The sequence below is a fragment of the Miniopterus schreibersii genome (genome assembly GCF_964146895.1).
Source record: "Miniopterus schreibersii genome assembly, chromosome: 18".
NCBI classification, from domain to species: Eukaryota; Metazoa; Chordata; class Mammalia; order Chiroptera; family Miniopteridae; genus Miniopterus; species Miniopterus schreibersii.
In genome coordinates this window covers 36448774-36473818 of record NC_138121.1, presented here as the reverse complement: position 1 = coordinate 36473818, position 25045 = coordinate 36448774, and the positions used below count along the sequence as shown (strand labels likewise).

Here is a 25045-nt window from a genome sequence, read left to right as displayed (position 1 = left end):
CCATACACAAAATTCATGGAGTTGGTTCAGAGACCCACCTGTGACAGTAAGACAGTCACCCCTAGAGCAGTGCTGCCCAGTAGAAGTTTCCAGATGTTCAGTAGAATAGCCATGAGCTGTGTGGCTGTTGAGCACCTGAAATATGACTGGTGTGACTGAGGGGCTGAATTTTTAATTTCATATTAATCACCTTTCATTTTAAAGAGCCGCATGTGGCTGGTGACTACTGTACCCCACAGAGCAGGTCTAGGAAACAAGGGGATGAGCTTTATGACCTAGGGGTATGCAGTGCTTTAAACAGGACTTAGAGTTACGTCCAGGTTAAGGCTGATAAATCAGACCCAGGCTGTGAGGCCTTGCCCTGCTGTCCCCAGACCAGCCTTCCCCTGACTTGGCCTGTCCCCATCAAATTTGCTTTGCTTTGTCTGTCTGCAGAGCTGAGGAGCCCTCGTGTCTGGTCAGCCTGGCCTGGATGCAAAGGAAGATGCCAGAAACGCAGTGACTGAGGCCTGGCCATGGAGCTGCAGGCCGAGGGGCTCCCTCCCCAGCCTTGTCTGCCAGACTCAGAGAGGCCAGAGGCCTAGGCCCACAGGGAGGGTTTCAGCACACAGATGCCCCCCAGACCGTGGAGTCTCCTGAGTGGGCTTCCGGGCAGGTGCGCCAGAGTGGGAGCATGCCTGCCAAGGGGCGTTACTTCCTCAACGAGGGTGAGGAGGGCCCGGACCAGAATGCCCTGTACGAGAAGTATCGTCTCACCAGCCAGCACGGGCCGCTGCTGCTCACGCTCCTGTTGGTGGCCATCGTGGCCTGCATTGCTCTCATCATCATTGCCTTTAGCGACGGGGTGAGTAAGGGCCACCCCCCTGGGCAGTGGGGGCTTCTCTGGGTTCGGATCTCAGTTCTGACGCTTGGTACTTGTGAGGCCTTGGGCAAGTCTTGGAGCCTGAGTTTCCACATCTGCTATGCTGGTGGAAGGCAGGTTTTTAACTTTAAATTTTGAAATCAGGAGTGGTTTTAGATACTACGTTAATTTGGCCAAATAAGTTACCCTCACTTTTCTCCACAATGGACTTCTATTCTATTGAAGACCATGGGCAGGCATGGCCTGCGCATCCCTGCTCCCACTTCTGATACCATGGCAGGCATCATGAATCAATCCCAGCACTCCTTTTCAGGAGCCTGGCTGCTGTCTCAGAATTCTTGTGAACACAGCTGTCCAGTTGACACCGCTGACCTAGGCCCTGCCCTGCTATAGCCACTACTTACATGCAGCTGTTGAGCCCTTGAAATGTGGCTAGTATGGCTGAGGAACTGATTTTTATTTTATTTTTAATCAATGTAAACTTAATTTTGAATAGCCACATGTGGCGAGTGGCTACTGCATGAGCAGAGTCTTAGAGGAAAACAGGAGGGTGTGGCAGGGTGATATGTGTCAAGTGCCTGCTGGTGCTGCGTAAACCACAGGACATTTGTTTCAGCTTTCAGCCAATAGTTATTGAGTATCTACTGGTGCGTAGGCACCCTGATTGGTCTCTGCGCTCATGGAGCTTAGGGGCTGCTGGGGGATGCCAGGAGCTGTCCCAGCTTTGAGCTGTCTTTCTTGCAAGCTCCTGGGTGTCACAGTCTGTACGCTGCTGCAGGGGACTGGGGAAGGGGTGTGCAGGCAGCCTTAGCAGAGACAACAGCACAGCCCAAGCCTGAAGGTAAGAAAGAACCCGGTGTTTAGAGGGAGCATAGACACCACCCGCATGGAGGAAGCCTCGGGATGCTGCTCGGGGCAGGCTGGGCAAGCTAACCTGGCAGGCTTTCTGGAGGCTGCGGCGCCGCATTGGGGGAAGCCATGACATTTCTGTGTATGCTTTCCATGCCCAGGATCCCTCCAGACAGCAGGCTCTTCTGGGGACGGCGTTCTCGATGCTCGCCGTGTTCATGGTTCTCTACGTGCTGGTGTACGTCGAGTGCCTTGTTCGGCAGTGGCTCCGGGCCTCGGCCCTACTCATCTGGGTCTGCCTGGTGATACTGGGCTACGTGCTAGTGTTCGACTCATGGATGAAGGCGCCCTGTGCGTGGGAGCAGGTAATAAGCAGGGGCCCTGCTGCTCCTGAAGCTGGGTGCCACTATTCGGCCGCACCCCCCCTGGGCATCGGGTCCCTCTGGAGGCTGGACCAGCATTTGGTGTGTTGGTCCCGGCCCTTCCCCCACCCATGGCCATGGTTCTATGATTTAGAACAGGCCCTGGGCTGATCTTGTCCTGTCAGTTCTCTGCCCCAATGGGGTGGGATTGAGGTGGGAGGAGTGCTCGCTTGGCTGTCTGGCCATGGCTTTTCTGGGTGGACCCTCGTTGTGTGGGAAATAACACATCTCCAGCTCAGAAAGGCAAAAAGGCACCAGCTGGCTCATGTGCCGGGAAAGGCTGAGCGGTCCTTCCTGGAGCCCCAGCATGGTGGCCACATCCCCACTCTTCTGTGTTGCTCATTCACAGGCAGGCTGTCCCCAGGTCGGGGCAGACATGGCCTCAGTGCTGCCCACCAGCCTGCCCAGCCCAGCTAAGAGTGCCCTTTCTCAGCCAGCTTGAGTCACATCTGCCTGGCCTGGGTCACGGGCCCAGCCCTGGACAGTCACTGTCGCCAAGGGCTGGCACCCTCTTAGCAGTGGGCCTGGGTCCTGTGCTGCTCCTGGGCTGTGGGAGGTGGGAGCTCAAGGCAGCTCTGCTGACTGGGAGATCCGGGAGCAGAGGGCTAGGTTCCCAGAGGGGCGGGTGCAGGGAGGTGGGTGGCAGCAGCCAGCTCTGAGAGCTGATGGGCGGGTGGGGCTACCCTGTACAGGTGGCAGGCCGGCAGGCCCTGCCCAGCCTTCTGGTCATTACGTTTTCTATGGAGGGAGAGCCGTGGACAGGGGGCAGCAAGCAGGAGCTCCTTGGGTCGTGTTTGGGGCCTGGGGAGCTCGGCCTGGGCCCACATCCTACATCAGCTCACAGGAAATGTGGGGAAAGCTGGCTGGTCGACCCAGGGCCAGGGTTGGATGTTTTCTTCTCCGTGGAATGTCCGTTGCTGGTCTCCCCATGTAGGGTAGGGAGGCAGGGGCACCTTCCTGAGGGCACAGTGCACCCAATGGCCTGGACTGGCTGCTGAGAGGCTCAGGATTCACGTTTCTGGGGCCACCCCGAGGAAATGAGAGGCTGTGCCCCAACACCAGCTCAGTCTGGGGCTGTGTCCTGCATGGGGGGTGGTGTGGCCGGGCCCCTGCGCCTCACGATGTCATTTCCCCAGGTGCCCTTCTTCCTGTTCATTGTCTTTGTGGCGTACACACTGCTGCCCTTCAGCATGCAGGGGGCCATCGTGGCGGGGGTTGTCGCCAGCGCCTCCCACCTCCTGGTGCTCGGCACTCTGATGGGGGTCTTCTCGTCACCCAGCATCTGGATGGGGCTGCAGGTGAGGAGCTCGGAGGATCTGGGTGGGGCTGCAGGTGAGGAGCTGGGGGGTCTGGGTGGGGCTGCAGGTGAAGGGCTCGGGGGTCTGAGTGAGGCTGCAGGTGAGGAGCTCGAGGGGGTCTGGGTGGGGCTGCAGGTGAAGGGCTCGGGGGTCTGAGTGAGGCTGCAGGTGAGGAGCTCGAGGGGGTCTGGGTGGGGCTGCAGGTGAAGGGCTCGGGGGTCTGGGTGGGGCTGCAGGTGAAGGGCTCGGGGATTTGGGTGGGGCTGCAGGTGAGGAGCTTGAGGGGTCTGGGTGGGGCTGCAGGTGAGGAGCTGGGGGGTCTGATTGGGGCTGCAGGTGAGGGGCTCGGGTGGTCTGGGTGGGGCTGCAGGTGAAGGGCTCGGGGGTCTGGGTGGGGCTGCAGGTGAGGAGCTGGGGGGTCTGGGTGAGGCTGCAGGTGAAGGGCTCGGGGGTCTGGGTGGGGCTGCAGGTGAGGAGCTGGGGGGTCTGATTGGGGCTGCAGGTGAGGGGCTCGGGGGTCTGGGTGGGGCTGGAGTTTGGGCTGAGGGCAGCCAGGCCCGTGCTGGTGAGTTGGTTCCGAAGCCTTGGAGCTGTGTTTGCAGACCGCTGGCCTCAAGGGCAGGCTTTCTCAGGAAGCTGGATGCCCTGTGCTGATGCCTGGCCCTGTGGTCTTTGCTGCCTATGGTACCCGAAGGCTCAGCTCCTCACTCAAGCCCTGGCCCTTGGGCCCCCTTCCTGGGTGAGGCCTGTTCCTGAGGTTTCACCCACAGGGCCCCATCCTGACAGAGCTAGGGGCACCCCTGAGCATTCTGTCTTGTGTCTTATGTTGAGTGAACAAAATTTATTCACACTTAGTGGTGACTTACTCATGTGTCTTCCTCCTGACTGGGTCTGGTGTCTGCTTGGGGGGCGGAGGCAGAGCTCTGGACAGCCAGGGGGACGCTGTGCCTTCTGTGACAGTCCTTGGTGCTCCCCAAGGGCTCTGGGCCTTGTGAGGTGCCATCCTGCTTCCCAGAAGTGACTGGCTTCCCTGGTCTCTTGGGTCCAGCCCTTCTGGACCAGGGAATGGCTGGTGGATGCTGAGATGAGCCCGAGCCCTGGTCCTGTAGTCATAGCAACTCCTTAGGAGACCAGTCTCTGTTTTGGGGCTCAGTTTCCCTGCCTGCCCCAGGAAGGGTGCAGCCTGAGTGAATTGAATGAGCAGGGGTGCCATTACCAGCTCATCAAGGAGGACAGTGCCTCAGGGGCAGACTAGGCCAAACCCTGAGCCTGCATCCACCTGCCCTCAGCTGCTGGCCAATGCTGTCATCTTCCTGTGTGGGAACCTGACGGGTGCCTTCCACAAGCACCAGATGCAGGACGCCTCCCACGACCTCTTCACCTATACTGTGAAGTGCATCCAGATCCGCAGGAAGCTGCGCATCGAGAAGCGCCAGCAGGTGGGGTTCCTACCTCCCCCTGGAGCCCCAGTCTGGCCCCAGCCCGGCCCCAGCCTGGCCTGCCCTAGCCGGCTCCCAGGTCCCACGCCCAGTGTCCTTTCTCTGGACATCAGGCGCCCCTAGAGTGGCGTGTGAATGGGGTGCTTGGCCGGACACCCATGCAAGCATAACCCCGGGGACTACTGTGGACACGGGAGGATGTGTGCGCAGCTGGGTTGGTGGCAGGACGTAGGCCAGCAGAGGTGGAGGGTGTGATGGGCAGAGCAGAAAGAAGAGATGTGTAGGTTAAGCCTGGGACCTGATGTCCCCCTGCCTGTCCCTGTGCCTATCCCCCTGGTACCCAGGAGAACTTACTGCTATCAGTGCTCCCAGCTCACATCTCCATGGGCATGAAGTTGACCATAATTGAACGACTTAAGGAATGTGGGGACCGTCGCTACATGCCTGACAACAACTTCCACAGCCTCTACGTCAAGCGACACCAGAATGTCAGGTGGGCAGGCTGCTGGGCCTGTGCGCGTGGTGTCTCCCAGGGAGGCCTCCCTGCCTCTTGTCTGGCTGTGGCAGCCCAGTACTCAGACTTTAGAGCTGGGAGGTCTGGTACAAATGTCAGCCAGGCTTCCCAGGCAGTTTTCATCTCCCTGAGCCTCAGTTTGCTCATCTGTAGAACGGGAGTCCTACAAGGATAGGATGGAGTCACATCTTAGGAGGGGCTTCAGTTCTGAAGTCTGTGCAAAGGTGAAAATCCACGTGTAGGGAAGGAGAAGGAAGTCCCCAGGTGCCAGAGCACCCGGCTGTAAGAGCACCATTCTGTCACCTGCAGCGGGGCTGGGCTGGGGTGGGGTCTGAGGGGCCCCTGCATACTCTGGGGTTTGCTCTAATGTGAAGCCTCTGGGATTTCACTTCAGCTTTATGGCCGGAGCTTCCCTTCCATCCCTGTGGAGGCTGTTGAGTAGCAGGGATGACAGGGCCTCTGGCTGGTCCTCATGTCCCTGCAGTCCCATCTTCCATGGGGCTGGCTCTGACCCTCCCACTGGCCCCACCCCACCCCCAGCATTCTCTACGCTGACATTGTGGGCTTCACTCGGCTGGCCAGCGACTGCTCCCCCAAAGAGCTGGTGGTGATGCTGAACGAGCTCTTCGGAAAGTTTGACCAGATCGCCAAGGTAAGCCCTCTGGCCTGTGCCGCCCTCCCCTCCGCTGATGGGAAAGTCAGGAGCCCCTTCTTGTCCCATCCACAGTGTCCTGTGCCCAGTGCTGTGGTGAGATGGGTGCGGGAGGCCTTGGCTGAATTTTCACCTTCAGTCAGCAAATGCTTTCGAGCACCTCATGGTAGAAGTGGAGGTTGAGTGGTGGCCAAGGCTGCTAGAATTCTGCCCCTCAGAATGTGAGGCCGGTGGGGTGAGTGACAGTATATAGTGGGGGGATGCACAGGGGCTCGGGAGCTAAGACAGGGGCTCTGGAAGGCTGCCTGGAGGAGGAGATGGCACCATCTTCACTATACAAGGCTGGCAGCCTTGGCCTCACCTGGGAGTTTGGGAGGACTGGAATGCCAGGCCTATTCAGATCTGCCTTTTGACAATATCCCAGGTGAATCATGTGTATGTTAAAGTTTGAGAAACCAAAAAAAGAGACCTGAAGAGGACAGGGAACAGTGTTTTGGGCAGAGGGAACAGCATATGTGAAAGCTTGGAGTAGAAAGTTCTGTGTACCCATGGGAGGAAAGTGGCTCTGTGTGAATGGGACAGTGTGAAGGGGTCAAGATCATGGGGTTAGACATGCAAGGACTGGAGGGCTGAGGTGAGGAGTGGAACTTGACCTAGGGCCCTGGAGAGCATAGCATGTGCCAAGCAGGAGAGGTCATTGGGCAAAGAGTGTCTCCAGGATACAGCTAGTGGGAAAGAGGTCTGGAGACCAGATCACACTGAACTGGGATTTCACTATCTTGTCTATGTGAGCAGGACCAGCCCAGGGGGTACATGTGTTTAGAGGGAGGAGCCTCAGTATTTATTAATGTGTATAATGGCCCCAAGCCCTGCTGAGTGGCAGCCCTGAGCTTGTATGTGGCCTGGGGCTTGTCAAGTTGTTCCTGGCCTACATGCCATATGGTTTGGAGAGGGCTGCAGGGGGGTAGGACTGGGGAACGCTGAGCCCAGACTCAGGTGGTCAAGGCAGCTTTCCTGGAAGGGGTGGCCAGGAAGTGGAGACCCAAATGTAAGATTTACGGCAGGGTCCTCTCTATCCTGGCTACATATTTGAATCATGTGGAAAGCTTAAAGCAATACCCATGTCCACAGCCATGAGTTTTTAAGAGCCTCCCAGGTGACTTCATGTGCAGAGAACCAATAGTCTAGAACTTGGTGGGAGGCAGCCCCATTTTACAGGTGGGGACAGGAAGGCTGTGGCAGGTGCCAGCCTCCTAGTTGAGCGATGGGCAGAGTCAGACAGGGCTGGCCCAGCCTTCTGTCCTGCCTTCTGGAAGCAGCTTCCAGAACGATGACTCCTGAGAGAGAGGGCCTGCTCACTGCGGTGTCACATTGCACCTGGGCTCAGGCACCCACTGCCCCCAACACGCTCACACGACTTCCCCGTTTGTGTCAAAGACGGCGGGCCTGTCAGCCGGCTGCAGGAGCAGCTGTGTCTGTGGAGGTCTGAATCCCTGACAGAGGGCTGGGTCCAGAGGGCAGGCCTGTGCCTGGCCCCAGGCAAGGGGAGGGCGGCTGGAGCCCTGACCTGTGTCAGCTGTCTGGGCCCTCTCCAGACTTCTTGTGACTTTCTAGGAAAGCCACTGTCCTTGTGTCCCCCGGCCAGGCCAGCTCTAAATGGAAGCAGCTGGCCCACACTCGCACTGGGTCATCTGGAGGACGTTTAGAACAGGGACTGCTCAGGAAGGCAGGGCAGGTACAGGGGCCCGAAGAGGGAGCTGCCCTGCCTGGTCACTGACAATGGGCTGCTGCGCCCAGGCCTGGCAGGCATGGGTGGGAGCAGGCACTAGACTTGGAAAGAGAGGCTTCCTTGGTGCCAGGAGGTAGCCAGCCCTTTGGGACCATGAAGGAGTCAGCCCACCAGCCCCGCCCCCCCAACCCACCAGAAGTCAGGGGCAAGGCTGCTTGCTGAGGCCTCCATAGGGGGTTGGGGAGGGGAGGGAGGCCAGCATGTAGCTCCTTCTTCACGTTCCCCGAAACCCCGCCCCAAGGCCTTGGTGCATGTGGCCACCTTTGCTGAGGGCTTACGGAGGGTGTAGTGGCCACAGAAGCACCTCAGATGGAACCTCAGACAGCTGGCCTGGGCCTCCTCTCCCCCCCAAAGGCATTTTCCTGTGTGATTCCAGCCTCCGTCACCCCACATTTCCTCTCTGCTCTCCCCACACCTCAAACCCTGCAGCCCTAGCAATACAGCCATTTCTTGACTTTGACACCTGCTGGCCCCTTAGCTTGTGCCACCTCTCTGTCTTTATCTCCCCTGCTCCATCCACTTCAGCCATACTGACTGCTGTGCTGCCTCAGCTTTCTGGCCTCAGGGCCTTTGTGCATGCCACTTCTGTAGCCTGGAATTCTTCCTCCAGACACTAGCGTGGCTTGCTCCCTCGGTTTCTTAGGTCTTTGCTGAAACATTTCTTCTCTGAAAGGCGTTTTCTGGCCTCCTGGGAACTTCCTCTCTCCTCCCAATGCCCCATTTTTCTCCTTAGTGCTTATTACTGTTGAGTGTGTAAGATTTTATCTAGTGTAGTGTCCACTCCTGCACCAGTGTTTAAACTCCACACAGTAGGGATTTTTGTCTTTGTTCACTGCTGTGCCCCAGTGCCTGGTTAGGGCACTCAGTAGGTGCTCAAACATTGCATGGATGAATGAAACAAAGGGAGCGCCTCCAGGGGCATTCAGGTGACCACCCTTAGTAACACTTGTTTTCGCCACCAATGCTTGGAGTTCCCCCTGGAGAGCCCATGTCCCCAGTTCTTTCACCAGGCCCAGAAGCAGCTATTGGTGGCTGGTACCCCAGGAGAAAGCCCCTAACCGGGACAGAGCCTGGTTTACCGTGAAGGATGTGGGGGAGGTGGCTTGCTGGGTGTGACGCTGGTCCCCTGCTGACCAGCCTCTCCCTTGGCCCACAGGCCAATGAGTGCATGCGCATCAAGATCCTGGGTGACTGCTACTACTGTGTGTCGGGCTTGCCCGTGTCCCTGCCCACCCATGCCCGGAACTGCGTGAAGATGGGGCTGGACATGTGTGAGGCCATTAAGTAGGTACCATGGGCAGGTCTGGGGCACTGGGGCCTGTCCTTACAATGGGCCCCTTCTGCTTCCCAGGGGAATACATTGTCCCCACTTTTCAGATGAGGAAACTGAGGCTCAGGTGCAGGCAGCTATCCTGGATCACTCAGCCGTCTGTTTTGGGTCCCTCCCACTGGGCCTCTGAGTGCCAGGCTCTCAGAGCGGGGATGGGGGTGTGGGGGCAGCTGGCTCCCTTTCTCTGAGGACAGGCTCACAGCAGCAGGAGGTGATCTCAGCCCCGCCAGGCTGAGAACACTCTCCCGTGAGCTGGGCCGGCCCTGTTCCTGCCCCTCCCGACTCTGCCCCACCCGTGCCATACCCCATGGGGGACCCCGGGCCTGCCCTAGGGTCGAGGGCCCCACAGCAGCGCTGGCTGGGGCGAGGTGACCCGGTTGCTGTCCCCAGGCAGGTGCGGGAGGCCACGGGCGTGGACATCAGCATGCGCGTGGGCATACACTCGGGGAACGTGCTGTGTGGCGTCATTGGGCTGCGCAAGTGGCAGTACGACGTGTGGTCCCATGACGTGTCCCTCGCCAACAGGATGGAGGCGGCCGGAGTCCCCGGGTGAGAAGCAGCCGGACTCGGGGCTCAGAGGCCAGGCGCCGGCTCTGGGCTGGAGCGTCGGGGGCCAGAGGGTCAGAGACCGCGCAGTGCGGGGAGCGCTGGGGCTCGTCCTTGGCTCGGGCTGCTGTGCGTTCTCGGGGGGGCGCCAGCCCTCTCTGGGCTGCGTTGCCTGACCTGGGTCTTCCGCAGCCGTGTGCATATCACAGAGGCCACGCTGAAGCACCTGGACAAGGCGTATGAGGTGGAGGACGGGCACGGTCAGCAGCGGGACCCCTACCTGAAAGAGATGAACATCCGCACCTACCTGGTCATCGACCCCCGGGTATGAGGGCTCGGGTGCGGGGCGGGGGACGGCCGGGGAGGGAGAGCGGGGCGAGCCTGCCTGGGTGGGAGTGAGCTCCCCGTCACTGGGTATGGTCTAGGCCCCAAGTACCAGCCTCCCTGGGCCTTAGTGTTCTTTTCTGTGAAATGGAGTAACAGCGGTGCCTGCCTCACAAGGAGAAAGCGCTAATCCGGGCGAAGCACTCACCGCGCCCCGGGCGTGTCACAAACACCCTGGAGATAAGTCACTGGGAGTTTATTTTCCACGTGGTTGTCACTAATCTCCCGGATTTTCAAAAGACATATTTTAAAAGCACACTTTGGATGAGACTCAGGAAAGCAGGGAATGGCCAGGGGCCACTGGGCCACGGGCCGGGCCTTCATGTGTCCTGGACTCTGACCGGCGGTGTCGGCCCGGTCAGCGATGCCCCCGCTCTCCTCAGGACCCTGTGGTGGGGGCCCTTGGGCTGCTGCCAGCCTGCCCCCGCCCGCTGCACAGGCCATTCTTCCGCCCCCGGAGGCACTCGTCCTGTAGCTGCTTGTGAATCATCCTTGGGACTCGCTCAAGAATGTCGGCCACGCAGGCCGAGCTCCCTTTCGCTCTGGCCTTGGCCGTCCTCGCACTGGCCCGACTGCCTGAGAGCCCCCCCCCCGCCTCTGCCCCCTTTCCCAGCCCCTCCCCCACCTCGGCCTGCTGATGGCGTGGGAGCCCGAAGTGCTCCGTGAGAGTGTCTCAGGCAGGATTTAACCGGCCCCTGCCTCCCACCCACCTTAGTGTAATCTCAGTCATTCTCAGTTGGAAATGCAAAAGGCGCGGAGGGTGTGTTGTGGAAAGCCTTCTGCGCATTCTTGGCGGCCAGCTCGCCCCTCCAGAGCGGATATGTGATTCCTTGAGTTCCCGCCGCAGGGATGTCTGACGGGAGGGTGACGAAGATTTGACCTCTCCCACCCCAGGGCAGGTGCTCAGCGAAGGGCTCAGTGCATTCTGGGACCCTGGGACTCTCCCGGTGGCCAGATTCCACGTCATTCCCTCTGGCCAGGCAGACAGACGCCTCTCAGGGCTTAGAAATGCCTCTGTCCCAAAAGGAGGTGAAAAGTTTTCAGGGAAGCTGCCCCTGTGGCTTCGCGAGTGTTCGTGGCTGTAGGTGTTTGTGGGGACCCAAGGAGATGGGGACTCCTGGAGGGCAGTAATGTCAGGGGGTAAGGGGGACTCAAGAGGCCTCAAGATGGCCCAGGCTTGCTTCTGGTGGCCTAGGGGGTCTTTGTCATCTTTCCTTCTCTTCATTCCTCCCTGGCCTCCCCAGGGGGGAGGTCTAAGTGTTGTTTGTAGGGGGTGGGCCCTCATTCAGGGCCTGGCTAAGCTGCCGCATCCTTGGCATGGCTACAGCAGGCACGTGGCAAGTAATGGACCTGCGCTGTGGTTTGAGGGCCACACAAGTGGAAATCCCTAGAATGGTGCCTCGGGGTGGGGGCCGGCCCCTTGGTGGGTCGCCTCTCTGTGTGGTGGCCAGCACCCCTCTTCCTCTTGGCTGATCCACACAGGAAGGACCCATGTCAGCCACATGCAGGAGGGCAGAGCTGGATGCCTGTGGCTTCCCTGGGGCCGTCTCCCCAGGTGCTTTCATGGGGTGGGGCCATTGGGCTTTCAGGCCCCAAGGACAGTATCTGGTCCCTAAGCGCTTATGACCAGCATCCATTTCTGTCCCTAGGGAGGTGGAGAAGGGTGTGAGGGGCTGTGCATGGTACTTCCTGGAATGGGGAGGCCTGGTCCCCAAATTGGGGCCACCCCTTTAGCCCAGCCAAGAAGTGCACTGGGCCTCAGCCAGGCCCTGAGCACTGCAAACCCAGGAGTCTTTTTGCCATTTTCCGTTTTGGCCAGATGGGCCTTGCTCTGGGCAGCATTGTGTTCCGGGGGCTGAAGGCGAGGGTGGGACAAGCCATTCCTGTGTCTGCCTGCAGAGCCAGCAGCCGCCTCCACCCAGCCAGCACCTCCCCAAGCCCAAGGTGGATGCGGCCCTGAAGCTGCGGGCGTCCTTGCGCATGACCCGCTACCTGGAGTCCTGGGGGGCTGCGCGGCCCTTCGCCCACCTCAACCACCGAGAGAGTGTGAGCAGCAACGAGACCCCTGTCCCCAGCAGCCGGAGGCCCAAGGTAGGACCCATCCTCCCAGGGAGCTGGGGACTGGGATGCCCTTCAAAGGGGGCAGCAGAGCCTGTGCTAAAGGGTTCTTTCAGCCGACCTCACTTTCTCCATCTGTGAAATGGGTCATGTCTGCCCTGTGTCCCTCCTGGGGACATGATGGGGTGTGGAGAGTGCTCTGGGGGGTGAGGATACCCCCATCCTCCTTGTTCCCCAACAAGTTCAGCCTTGGTTCAAGGTGTCTGTGGCTAGGATGCCTCAACACCCTGCCCACGTATCCGAGATAACAGACCCAGACCCCTGATGGACTTTCGGCCCTGCGTTCTGGAGAGTAACAGTCTCTTCTCCTCCCTTCCAGGCCATCCCCCTGCGGCGCCAACGGACCCCTGACAGGTAGGAATGCTGTCCCCTCCCCTGGCAAAATGTGGCCTTCCTTTCTGACGAAGTCCTGCACTAGTCACCTCCTCCAGGCAGGCTGCCCTGACCAGCCTCTGCCAAGGAGGGCAGGTCTGTGAGGCCCAGCCCTGACCATAGAGTTTGCCGTGGCTGGGGTCAGAGTTTCTGGAACAGAACTGAACGATTGTTGGTTGTGTGCCCATTGGGTAGCAGGCTCAGTGGGGTGGCATGAGGGAACCCTGTGGCTCTAGAGGAAGAGGCCTTGGAGTGGGAGCTGGGGCCTTACTCTGTTTCTTGCTGGCCAGCTGGGCCATGCCAGGCTGTCACTTGCCCTCTCTGGGCCTCAGCGGGATCTGCCTGTCCTTTTGCCATCTGGCTTGAGGCTCCACACCCCTGCCTCTGCGCCAGTGGATGCGGGACCCTGGGATGATGCCTTTGTGGGTGTCTGATTCCAGAAGTGCACCCCCCAAGGGGCGGTCGGAGGACGACTCCTATGATGACGAGATGCTGTCCGCCATCGAGGGGCTCAGCTCCACGAGGTGAGGGTCCTTGACCTCCGCTTGCCCTGCTCCCTCCACTGGGGCCCCCACGTGGCCAGACCCACCAGCGACCCAGCTCGTCATGTCCCTCTCCTCCCTAGTGCTGCCTCCTGAGAGTGGGGCCCTGCCCCCCTCCCTCTTCCCTCCCCCTCTCTCCTCTCCCCCAGGGTCGGCCCCCTCCTGCTCCCCGCATCTCACTGCCTGTACCTGCCACCCCACAGGCCCTGCTGCTCCAAGTCTGATGATTTTTACACCTTTGGGTCCATCTTCCTGGAGAAGGGCTTCGAGCGAGAGGTGAGGGCCCTGGGCAGCCCCAGGAAGGGGCCCCGAGGCCTGGGCTGGGTGGGGCGCACGGGCCAGGGGGCAGCTGCTTGCCCGGATCTGTTCAGGGAGGTGGTGGGGAATTGCTCCAGCTGGCGGTTGTGGGGTGCAGAGGCTCAACATGCTGGCCTCACCCCTGTACCCAGTGTGCCCACATTTGTGACTCACCCACTTGGGTTTGGGAGACTGCTCGGCTGAGGGCCCCGTGCAGCCTCGAGCTGACCGTGTAGTCGGGAGAAGCCCCAGCTTAGTGTCCGCGTGGAGGCCCCCCAGTAGGCTTGGCTGCTGCAGCAACGTGCTTCGGTGCCGTTAGTGACCACTTACTTGTTTGTTGAGCGCCTACTGGGTTCTGGCACCCACATCGTATCATTTAACCCCCACACGGTGGCCAGTGTGGGCAGCATCATCCATCCCACAGACTCTTCGAGGTTTCGGGGTGTCTTGGCCTCAGGGGAGGCCAAGACTGCAGGGCTCTCGTGCCGGCCCAGCCCCCTCTCTCCTGCCTTGGCCTCCAGGATTGGGGGCCGCCTCTAGCTGGGCTCCCTGAGTCGGCGGGTTCCTGGGTGGGGAGCTTGGGGCCCGGAGGCAGGTGTGGTCACCAGGAAACCTGCCTGGCGGGCCTCCCTGGGCTGTGACTTGGGCAGGCTCTCTGAGCTCCGTTTGCTCATTTGCACCAGGAGGGAGCCCTTGTGGGCTGAGGCCCTGCGAGGGGTGCCGGGTGTGGAGGGACACGCAGCATGGGGTCCCCGTCTGACAGCTCAGGGCTCAGCCGAGCCCTGCTCCTCTGTTTGGGGTGAGGACAGACCCACCGCCCCAAATCAGTCGCAGCAGCCCCGGAGCTCAGATTTGGTTCCTGGCTGCAGACTTGGGCCCTGGGCTTTTCAGGGATGTTGGAAATAAAGTGGGAGACCTGGGCAGGGTGTGGGAGGGGCAGTGTCTCCTCTAAACCCAAAATGGGAAACAGCGTTGTTGGCTCATCACCTGCAACTCAAGGAGGTGTAAAGCCTTTTTAAGGTGACTAACGAGCTGGCCAGAGGAGGGTCAGAGCAAGTGGCCCTGCAGGTGGGGCCTCAGCTGTCCCACCCTCACGGTCTCTGTCACCCGCCCCCAGTACCGCCTGATGCCCATCCCCCGGGCCCGCCACTACTTCGCCTGTGCCAGTCTCGTCTTTATCTGCATCCTGCTTGTCCACGTCCTGCTGATGCCCAGGTCAGTGGGGGTGGGCAGGATGGTCAAGCCCACTGGGGTCAGGTAGGGGGAGGGGTGGCCGGCAGGAGGGGCTGGCCTTTAAGAGTTCAGCAACATTAGGTCTCGGAGTCCCAGAAACTGGATCCGCCGTGACTTCCCCCACACCTGGAGTTACCGGCACTTAGTTTCTGTTTTGATTGAATGTGCTACTCCCTTGAGTTTGAGCCACAGGCCTCCCGACTCCCACATGCCTCTCACCTTTGAAGTCACCTGTTATCCGCAAGGCTGTGGGCATTTCAGTGTGGGACTCCTGCCTGCAGTGTTTGCCCCACCCTTTTCTCCCTCTCAGCTGTGGGAAACTGATGCTCAGAGGGTGGGATGCATGTTTCTGCCTCAAGACCCTCTGGTGGGGGCAGGGAGGGGGTGTGAGGTAACAGAGGGAGGAAGGTCAGCTGCTTGTTGGTTCTGGAGGGGTGGTTAGGCCGCAGTGCAGAGTGTTGGGATTTAGGATATAGTTACTAAAGACAAGATAGGGAACACATTTACATGCAACTTCTGAACCAGACCAAGTCCCCAGGCTGCGTAGTCACTCCTTTCTTATGTGCTTGGTCCAGGAAGGGGGACATGAGCTTGGTCTCGGCCTTCGAGTTTGGCCAGGCCTGTGTGCTGTTCATGGGGCAGCTGGGCCACGGTTTTCTGAGGGCCCCTTTGCTGAGTGCAGAATAGCAGTTTGGGAGGGGGCAGAGGGTGACCGTGCACCTGAGAACTCGGGTACTGGGAGGGAGGAGCATGTCTGTGACTTAGCCCTGAGCAGATGGTAGCCAGAACTTGGGTTTGTCCCTCCTCTCCAGGACGGCGGCTCTGGGGGTATCCTTTGGGCTGGTGGCCTGTGTGCTGGGGCTGGTGCTGGGCCTGTGCTTTGCTGATGAGTTCTTGGTGAGTGAGGAGGACCCTACTAAGCACCCGTTTGGGCCCCACGGGTGCTGGGGCTATGGAGGTGTGAGCCCCTGCCCCCTGGACCCTCCCTGGTGGGCTCTGCCCCTGGACCCTCCTGTCTCGAGGACAGTCCCTGAGTGTTCCTGATACTTCTGAGAATTCCGCTTTCCCTGGCCTGCTAGTGGTCCCAAGGGGCTGGAGCTGTCCACGGCCCCAAGGGTGGCCACGTTCCTTCTGTCTGTGCTCCACATGTGTACTGAGCTCTGGGCACAGCACCCCCCGACTCTCCCTGGCCCATTTCCCAGGGGTTCTCATGTCTGCCAGACTCTCTGGCTGTGGGCTTCCCCCTGCCAAGGCCTCAGGCAGTTTCCCCTCCTGCCCGGGGCTGGAGCTGGGTGACCGGACCCCGTGGTTCCACAGAGGTGCTGCCCAGCCTGGGGGATGCTCCGGGCTATCTCCAAGAGGGTGGAGACTCACCCGCTGCTGCGCTTGTCCCTGGCCATCCTGACCGTTGGCAGCCTGCTCACCGTCGCCATCGCCAACCTGGTGGGTTCATGGGGGACAGGGGAGGAAGGTGGGCCCTGGTGAGGACCTTTGTGTCTGCCTCTTGGGTGGAGGGAGCCAGTTATGACCCTGGGAACCTATAGATTCTAGACTCATGTAATCTTGTTGCCTAAAAGCTACACATGGAGAAACCCTCTCCACAGCCCCGAGGCCGGGCCTGGGAGGTTCTGTGACCTTGAGAGCTCCTCAGCCTTCACTTTCTGTGTTTGGGGCCCCAGAGAGTACACGTGGCCAGCCCCACAGTAGGTGTCCTGAAGCACAGTGTCCTGACGCCTCCCCCACCCAGGAGGCCCTTCTCACCCCCTTGCAGACTCCTCCTGGGCACAAGCTGGGAAGACGCTGAGCCCCTGCCTCTCGGGCCGTGCGCACGCGCTCCGTGTCACAGACCTCACTTGTTCCTGCCAGTCCTCCCAGGTCCCACATCTAGCCAGGGTCTGTCCCCACCTCCATGCCCCTGACACTCTAGACTCTGACCACCTCCCTCAGCATCACTTGTGGAGAAGGCGGCTCATTGGAAGTGCTGATCCCGGCTTCTCCCCAGCCCATGCCAGCCTCACGCTCTGGGATGGTGCCCATGTGTCCGTCTTTTACACCCTTCGCCCCCCTGTGAAGCTGGTGGCTTCTGACAGTGGCTCTGGGCGGGCTTAGAGCTGGGCCTGGCGGGACACGCCTGTGATGCTTGGGAGGCCTTGGGCCCAGCGCTGCTTGGCCCTGGCAGGCTCTGGAGCCCCAGGCCCCTGAGCACCTGTCTTCTCTGTAGCTGTTGCTGCCTTCCCCAGTCCTGGGGCCACCTTCTGGGAACCAGACAAGCCTGAGGGCCGTGAGTGGCAGGGAGAGAACCCCATGCGAGCTCCTCCCGGTGAGTGTGCCGGCCCTGGCCTGGGCCCTGAGTCCCCCAGGCCCCGGTGTGTGGCAGAGCAGAGCCCAGCCTCTCCCAGGACAGGTGGAGAAAGCAGGCCCACATGGGGTGGAGTTGGAGACCACAGGGATCGGGGTGTTGACGAGCTTGGCCCCAGGGGTGCAGGTGGGAGCACCCACGCTAATGCATGTGTCGGACCCCTCACTCTGCAGCAGGCCATTAGGATCTCCATGTCGCTGACCGGGAAGTGGGCTCGGGGAGGTTGCGATAGGTCGTGCAGCTGGGACGGGGCCCCAGGCAGGCTGACACGGGAAGCCCCAGGGCAGGATGCAGCCTGTGGGACTTCAGGGGACGGCATGTTGTGAGCTGTTCTCTAAAGGGCAGGCTGGTCAGGGAGGGGGCCGGGGAGGGATGGTGAGGAAGAGCAGAGGCACGTGGTGGGAGCAGGTTTCAGTGGCTGCGTCATGGGCAGGGGTGGTGGCCAGTGGCAGGTTTGATCTAGCTCAGGGTGGGGCGTGCATGCCAGGGAGGAGGGTTTGGTCTTTATTCCGGGGCAGTGGGAAGCCATGGCCTGATCTCCAGCAGGAGGGTTCTGTAGGCAGAGATGCACCCAGGGAAGCGCGAGCTCATGGCAGACTCAAGGCAGGCAGGCTGTTCGGGGGCGCGCACCCCCTGCCCGCCCCGCGTCTGCACCCAGCAGCGTTTCTTTTACATTATTTTCCTCTAAGTGAGTTTACTTACCCTGAGTGGAAGTAGTTACAGTAAAAACAATGTAACAGCAAGTTAGGGATTCCGTTGCCTGCTCCTTAAGAAGGGAGGTGAAGAAGGCAAGAGGGGGATGCTGAGGACATGCTGCCTGTCTGCCGAGTCCCTGAAGTGCTAGGGGCCTCCCTGCCTTTGGTGCCGGCTGGTCCAGGAGGTGCCTCTTGGAGACAGGAGACTGGGGGGTGACCAGCACCTCGTCTCCCCAGTATTACACCTGCAGCTGCATCCTGGCCTTCATCGCCTGCTCTGTCTTCCTGAGGATGAGCCTGGAGCTGAAAGTTGTGCTGCTGACCGTGGCCTTGGTGGCCTACCTGGTGCTCTTCAACATCTCCCAGTGCTCGCAGTGGGACTGCTGCGGCCTCGGCCTGGGCAACCTCACCAAGACCAACGCCACCCTCAGGTGGGCCCCGGATCCCACTGCCCTTTCTGACTGTGGCCCATTGTAGCTCCTTTGTTTCCTTGTCATTCAGACGGAGCCCCGTCTGGTGGGACACCGGCCAGGGGGACCACGTGGTTTCCACTCCACAATGGGAAGCGAGGGGCTCCAGGTCTGCGCTCTTGGGAGCAGCCGAGTGTGACTCACCGGGGGGTTCTCCGGGGAGCGCCCCTCGTCTCTCCGAGGCCGCCTGGGCTGTCCTGTCTTTAGGCCAGTCTGGGCGTGGTGAGGAGGCTTCAGCCAGAGCCCTGCTCTGTTCCTAGACAGGCGGGTGACACCTGTCACCCAGGAAGGGCTGATGTGTGTGTGGTTCTGGAGGCTCCGGCCCCAGGTGGGTTGAGAAGAGGGGCCTGGCTCCCCCTGCACTAAAAGGCTGTAACGTGGGGACCCAAGACAAACCTGCCCCTGCTGGTCTGGCTCGTACCTGCCAACTGCCAGGCCCACGCCCTGAGCCCCTGGCCCATGAGCACTGGCTCCCTCGCTGCGGCCTCACTGCCTGGGGCTTTCTGTGTGGCTCTCCCTTGTTATCTAGGCGGGAGCTCAGGTGCCACCTCAGTGGGGCCTCCCCCCCTCCGCCAACCTTTCCCGACACCTCTTTTCTCTACCTGAAGTTCTCTTCTGTCTTGTTTACTGTCTACACCATGAGAACTGTGCGCTGAGGGCAGGCAGCCTGTCTCGGTGGCTCTTCCCTGGGCAGCCTTGAGTGAGTCTGGGCCCCACGCCACCCCCAGCGTTTGGGGGCTGGGTGGGAGCTGGAAACGACCCCCACCCTCCCCCTTCATATCCAGCAGCCCCCTGGCCTGTTCGTGGAGGGATCTGAAGACTATGATCAGCTTCTACCTGGTTCTGTTCTACGCCACCCTTGTCATGCTCTCCAGACAGGTGAGACCCGGAAGCGACCACCGCATCCCCAGGCCAGCTGGGCCGACCTGGCCTCCACTGGAGGGGACGGGTGGGGCTGGGCTGCCTCAGATTTGGGGCAGACTGTCCCGTGGGAAAGCCCTGGTCGGGGTCCCAAGACAGTGTCCCTAGTCCCAACAGAAGGTGACGCCACATAAGGGAGGCGTTTGCCGCGGGCGCAGGGTGGGCAGTGCCGATGGGCAGGGTTACAGGTGGGCCCCCGGCCGCTGGTGGCCGTGCCCCTCGCTCACGGGGCCAGGACACTGCTGTGCCGCCTGTAGATTGACTATTACTGCCGCCTGGACTGCCTGTGGAAGAAGAAATTCAAGAAGGAACACGAGGAGTTTGAGACCATGGAGAGCGTGAATCGCCTGCTCCTGGAAAATGTGCTGCCGGCCCACGTGGCCGCCCATTTCATCGGGGACAAGCTAGACCAGGCAAGCAGGCCGGCGTTCAGGGTGGAGAGCGGAGACCAGGCAAGCAGGCCGGGTGTTCAGGGTGGAGAGCGGAGACCAGGCAAGCAGGCCGGGTGTTCAGGGTGGAGAGCGGAGACCAGGCAAGCAGGCCGGGTGTTCAGGGTGGAGAGCGGAGACCAGGCAAGCAGGCCGGGTGTTCAGGGTGGAGAGCGGAGACCAGGCAAGCAGGCCGGGTGTTCAGGGTGGAGAGCGGACGGTGCCTGACGCCTGCGGAGTGAGCGCTGATAGCCAAAGCACTTTCCGTGGGTCCTGCCTCCCCGCGCACCCGGACGGTGAGCTGCTGCTGCGGGGACACAGGCTCGGGCGCAGGCTGGGTGGACAGGCTGCCTTACTCCTGGGCTTTGGTTTTACACCTGTAAGGTGGGGCCCGCAGTGCTTGCTGGCAGGATGGTGGCCAGTCTGTGATGGACAAATGTGTTTCCACCAGTTCCGTGCTGCGGTGTCACAGATAGGAGCCTGTGCCCTGACTGTGACCTGTACCCTGGGAGCTCTCAGCTGGCTCTGCAGACTCAGGGGATTTAGGAGCAAAAAAACAACCTGAGCCTGTCCCTCCCCAACCAACCAGAATCCTGCATTTTAAACGCCCCCCCCCCTCCTGTGCAGACAGGTTGGGGACGCAACCCAGCCCCCCTTCCCCCAGGAACGTCTGCAGCACCAGGGGTCCCCTGCTCAGGCTGCTTCCCGCTGCTCCGGCTCTGAGGGGAGGCGCTGGGTGGGTGGCCACAGGCCCATTTCTCCCCTCCTCCCACCCCAGGACTGGTACCATCAGTCCTACGACTGCGTCTGTGTCATGTTCGCCTCTGTGCCGGAGTTCAAAGTGTTCTACACCGAGTGCGACGTCAACAAGGAGGGGCTGGAGTGCCTGCGCCTGCTGAACGAGATCATCGCCGACTTTGACGAGGTGGGGCTTGGGCTGGGCGGTGGGCGGTGGGCCGTGGGCGGTGGCACAGGCCTGTGCCCCGATTAACAAACGTGCCAGCTCCCTGTGGAGAGGACATCACACGTTATAAAAGGTGCAAATGTGCCTTTTTCTTTGCTTTATGCAAGCATTTCCGTCTTCCCGTCCTCCCGGTGCCGGGCAGCTGGCTAAGATTAGATGCAGGCCCTGTGGAGGGTAACTTCCAGCTGAGCCCACGCCACCAACCTGGGGCAGTCAGTGGGCTTGGGCCTGACGGAGCTGGAAACACAGTCGACATTCCTGTGGATGCTGCTGGAGAGCTGGCTGCTTGCTCCTTGGCAAGAGCCAGAGACCAGACACGACCGGAAGGGCAGGGAGACGGGCAGTGCCAGGGCAGTAGGGGGAGCAGGGGGAGAACCCACCCGTATGTAGTGTGAGCTCAGCGGGCAGGGCCCAGGTGAGAAACGTCTGCGTCAGAAGCGGCGGGCGGGCGGCAGCCCCCCACACCCTCCCAACGGGGACAGGCCAGCTGCGGCCGCCGAATGCCCTGCCTCCCTGTCCTGCAGCTGCTGTTAAAGCCCAAGTTCAGCAGCGTGGAGAAGATCAAGACGATTGGCAGCACGTACATGGCAGCTGCCGGACTCAGCGCCCCCTCGGGGCATGAGAACCAGGTACTCGGCCACTCCGGTGGCCTCGGTCCCAGCCCCATGAGGTGAAGTTCAACAGTCCCAGACCCCTCACCTAACGGGGCACCTCCATGCCCTGACCGTGAGGGAGGGGGCGGTGTGGGGCAGGTCCGGGCCCTCTGCAGGAGCCCTGGCCCACCTCTGGCGCCGCCAGACCCTCCTGTGGGTCTCGTGCCCATGTGGTGCCCCAGATCAGGGTCCGCAGGCCTGTCCACCTAACCTGGTCAAGGCAGGAAGACGGGTGTGACCCGCCCTGGGGTATGGCCCACCCGGGGTGTGACCCGCCCTGGGGTACGGCCCACCCTGGCCCTGACAGCGCTCGTCCGCAGGACCTGGAGCGGCAGCATGCCCACATCGGCATCATGGTGGAGTTCAGCATGGCCCTGATGAGCAAGCTGGACGGCATCAACAGGCACTCCTTCAACTCCTTCCGCCTCCGCGTCGGTGAGGGCTGCGGGCGCGCGGGGCTCCGTGGGCCCTCTCAGGCCCACCTACTGGGAAAGGTGCTGGAGAGCCCTCTGATTTTACAGCCCCAGGGGTGGGTAATTATTCTTTCCTTGCACATCACTGACTCGGTTACGTTTGAAAGTTTTAATAACACATCCCTACAGAAAATGGAGAGCCCCAGATCCCCACCTGTAAATAGGTGAGCTTAAAATACACCGAGAACCAAGTTACTTACCTAAGTGGTCACTGGTAGCCAACAGGCCGTTGACTCTGTTGAGGGATCAGCAGATGTAGAACAGAGCGCCACCCAGACTTGGGGCGCCCTGCGGAGCCCGCCTGGGGAAGCACCACTCCAGCCTGCCTTTACCTGTTCCGCAGGCCCTCCCCGGGCTGGCGGTGGGCTCTGTGGCCTCCCCCGAGGGACGAAGCCCGAGGCGTGGCCTCTGCCACCTGCCAACTGCAGACATTCTCTCTAGGCATAAACCACGGGCCCGTGATTGCTGGGGTGATTGGGGCACGGAAGCCTCAGTACGATATCTGGGGAAACACGGTCAATGTTGCCAGCAGGATGGAAAGCACTGGAGAACTGGGGAAGATCCAGGTAAAATCCCTCTGGGAAAAGGGTGACCAAGGAGGAAAGCCCTACGCGGGGTGAGGGGACCTGGCCTCGATCGCTGGGAGTCGAGCCATCAAGTCCTCCGGGGAGTGGATGTGCTGCCTGCTGGCTGGCCTCCACCCGCTGTCCCTCCGCAGGTGCTCCTCCGGCTTCTGCAGACTTGTCTTTCCTTCCCAGGTGACCGAGGAGACGTGCACCATCCTCCAGGGCCTCGGTTACTCTTGTGAATGTCGAGGACTGATCAACGTCAAAGGCAAAGGGGAACTGAGGACTTACTTTGTCTGCACAGACACTGCCAAGTTTCAAGGACTCGGGCTGAACTGAGGGAGGCTGGCAGGGGCAGAACATGCCGGAGGCCGCCTTCCTTCCCTGAAGAGCCGACGGGAGACAGCCCGTGCCGGTCACGCAGGCATTCTGAGGGTTTGGCCACCAGCACCTCCTGACAGATGGCAGTGGGTGGCTTCCTTGGGCTTGCGTGAGAGGACTCCTTAGACACATGCGCCAGCCCCCAGCGCGAGGCGACCACGGAGCCTCCCCACGCGGGGCAGCCAGCACCTGCGTGCGCTGTTGGCGTCGGGGTCGGAACGCAGCCCACGCAGCAGGAAGAGGCTCTGGAGCTTAGATGCCCCTTCAGGTCCTGGCTGCCGTGGAGGCCTTGGAGCGTGACCGCGCACACCGCTCACGGCTGGGAGCTGCACAAGCGACACCTGTTTCTAGGTACAGGACTAAGACAGGTGTCAGGGTGGGTTGGGGACGCCTTTCGTCCCAGTGGACCAGCTACGGGATTCTCTGTTTCTCACCCAGGCATTCTGGTAAACAGCTGGAAAGTGTGTTCCACGTCGATAAATGGTTTCAAACAGTAGGAAGAAGAAAACACCAGCGTAGACACTGGCACGTGTTTGTTTTAAATGGATACATTATTAACAAGGTTTATCCCTTTGACACTTCTCAGACGCTAGACAAACCTCTTCTCTGCAGCATATTCTCTGCCTCTCTAACCACAGCCTGTAAGTAGGACCGCTGTCCAGTGTCAGCTTATGGGATCGTCCCAGCTGTGGGACGCAGTTCTGCGGAATGTGGCCCGGAGCAAGGCGGCAAGGAGTGGTGTGGCCTTGGCTCTGAGTCAGACTACTTTGATTCCAGCCTTTGGAGGTTCGGTTCAATAAGCAAAAAGCCTAGGAAGTTTGGCACAACCCACTTCTCAGCTCTCCTCTGACTCCTTCAAGCTCTCCCCTGCAAGTGCAATACATCTTTTATGCTGGACAGGAAGGAATGGAGTCTGGAGAGCATGGACACCTCTGGCACCCTCCCGTCCTTTAGTCCACGTGCCCCGAGGAGCTCCAGCCTAGGAGCACGTACTCAGCGAGGGCATGTGGAGCGGTCCCCTTCCCTGGGAAGCCGGCCCTCTCAGTTGCAGGGATGCTCTTGTTCTCACCGGATGAATCAGGGCAAGTGCAAAGACAGGTCTGTGAGCTTCGACTCACACAGACTCCGAAGCCAAAGCAGGCTCCACAGCGAGATCACCAACCTGCTGCTCCGTTTTCTGAACTGACTGCACTGCCCCATGACCAGAGCCACCCTAGGACTTAATGCAGGTGAATGTCACTGCACAGCAGGACTCTCAGCTACAGTCACCCACGGGCCCTGAGATTACAGAGAACCGTGCACACAGGAGACTTCAGGAGGTGACAGGGTTGCAGGTGGGACGACTGGCACCGAGGGCTGAGGGTCAGCTGCCAGTTGGTCCCTCAGCAGTGTGTAGCCAGGGCAGTCTGCTGTGATACGCTGTGTCTCGCGGGGCTTGCCCTCACTTGCACACAGGTGCTGGGGGGCTGGTGGCAGCGCTGGTGTGTGGCCCGTGACCGGCACAGAATGAGCAGATCACTAGCACTTGCTGGGTAAAGGAACTGTATGGCAGAGATGCTGTAAGGGACTGAGCCTTCCTTAAACCGCCTTTTTCACACACCAACTTCTTATAAAAAGGGCTGGCCTCCAACCTATCCTTAGAAACGGCGGCGCAGGCTGTCCGCAGGCTCTTCCAGAGTCAGGCCGACCGCCGCCCGGATGCACACCAGTGTGCGGGCCTCCTGAGCTGGGCATTTCCTACTTTCCCATATTCAAGCTACGTTTTTCTTCCAGCAACAGAGATTCTGATCGGGAGTCTAAAAAATAATTGGTTACCATTAAGGTATGTTTATTTCCAATTAAAGCACTGTGCTCAGATGAGATTAATCTTCGATGATCACAGTATATAACTGACCATAAGAGTCACCTGCAGTTATTTTTATAAACCGGTTTTCTAATTACCACGTCATTCCTTCACAGGTGTCATTTTGTTCTGTGACAAGTCTCTTTTTAACACTGACCTTTCTATGGGTTAAGGACCTGCTTAAGTTTCCACTAAGGTGGCCTCAGTGACTCTAGTGAAAAGTCCCCCCGAGGTTCTCTGATTTAACTTAAGGAAACTTTCTAATGGGGAAAACCTTTACCCACTGCACGTGCGCATAGTAGGTCAATGTATAGAACTACTCAAATAGCTAGGGGTTGTTCTGTACACTGAGTATTTATAGATCTGCAGTGTTTGTTTTAAAATGTTGTGTTTCATTTTTATAAAGTACCAGTGTTCCTACTTGGTTTCGGTTTTCATATATTAAATTACCAATAAGGAAAACCGGAATGTCTTGACTTTGTTTTCTTGGTCTTCAGGAACTTATCTTAGCTAAAGTAGGGTTAAAGTTCAAGGACCGTGACTGCTGATTGCATCTGAGCCAGGAGGAAGCTGCACGATCAGCCTCCTGAGAACTCTGTCCCAGTCAGCTCCACCCTACTTTCTAAAGCTCCGTGTGGCAATAGG

The 25045-nt window shown here is 60.0% G+C and overlaps 1 protein-coding gene across 2 annotated transcripts; it reads left to right on the top strand.

Annotated features, from left to right (window-relative positions):
• Positions 1-530: 530 nt before the first annotated feature.
• ADCY7 (adenylate cyclase 7) lies at positions 531-24866 on the top strand. Of its 2 annotated transcripts, none has more exons than XM_081118472.1 (25): positions 531-844; positions 1873-2076; positions 3270-3431; positions 4721-4870; positions 5215-5363; positions 5925-6036; positions 8982-9109; positions 9546-9704; positions 9894-10026; positions 11985-12176; positions 12523-12557; positions 13016-13099; positions 13321-13393; positions 14532-14629; positions 15460-15544; positions 15965-16090; positions 16869-16967; positions 17939-18132; positions 18960-19050; positions 19350-19505; positions 20299-20445; positions 21009-21113; positions 21458-21572; positions 22052-22176; positions 22369-24866. In XM_081118472.1, the coding sequence occupies exons 1-25, from the start codon at positions 674-676 to the stop codon at positions 22513-22515; spliced, it is 3240 nt and encodes a 1079-aa protein (XP_080974598.1). In that variant the 5' UTR covers positions 531-673; the 3' UTR covers positions 22516-24866. The 2 variants fall into 2 exon arrangements, with proteins under 2 accessions (XP_080974598.1, XP_080974599.1); XM_081118473.1 differs by having other exon boundaries at positions 659-844; positions 18957-19050.
• The last annotated feature ends 179 nt before the right edge of the window (positions 24867-25045 follow it).

Excerpts from the sequence above, each read along its gene's own strand:
- ADCY7 (XM_081118473.1), top strand. The coding sequence starts at position 674 with ATGCCTGCCAAGGGGCGTTACTTCCTCAACGAGGGTGAGGAGGGCCCG. Across the intron at positions 18,133-18,956 it reads AAGACCAACGCCACCCTCAG|CAGCCCCCTGGCCTGTTCGT; the intron begins GTGGGCCCCGGA and ends CTTCATATCCAG. Across the intron at positions 21,573-22,051 it reads CTCCTTCCGCCTCCGCGTCG|GCATAAACCACGGGCCCGTG; the intron begins GTGAGGGCTGCG and ends CATTCTCTCTAG.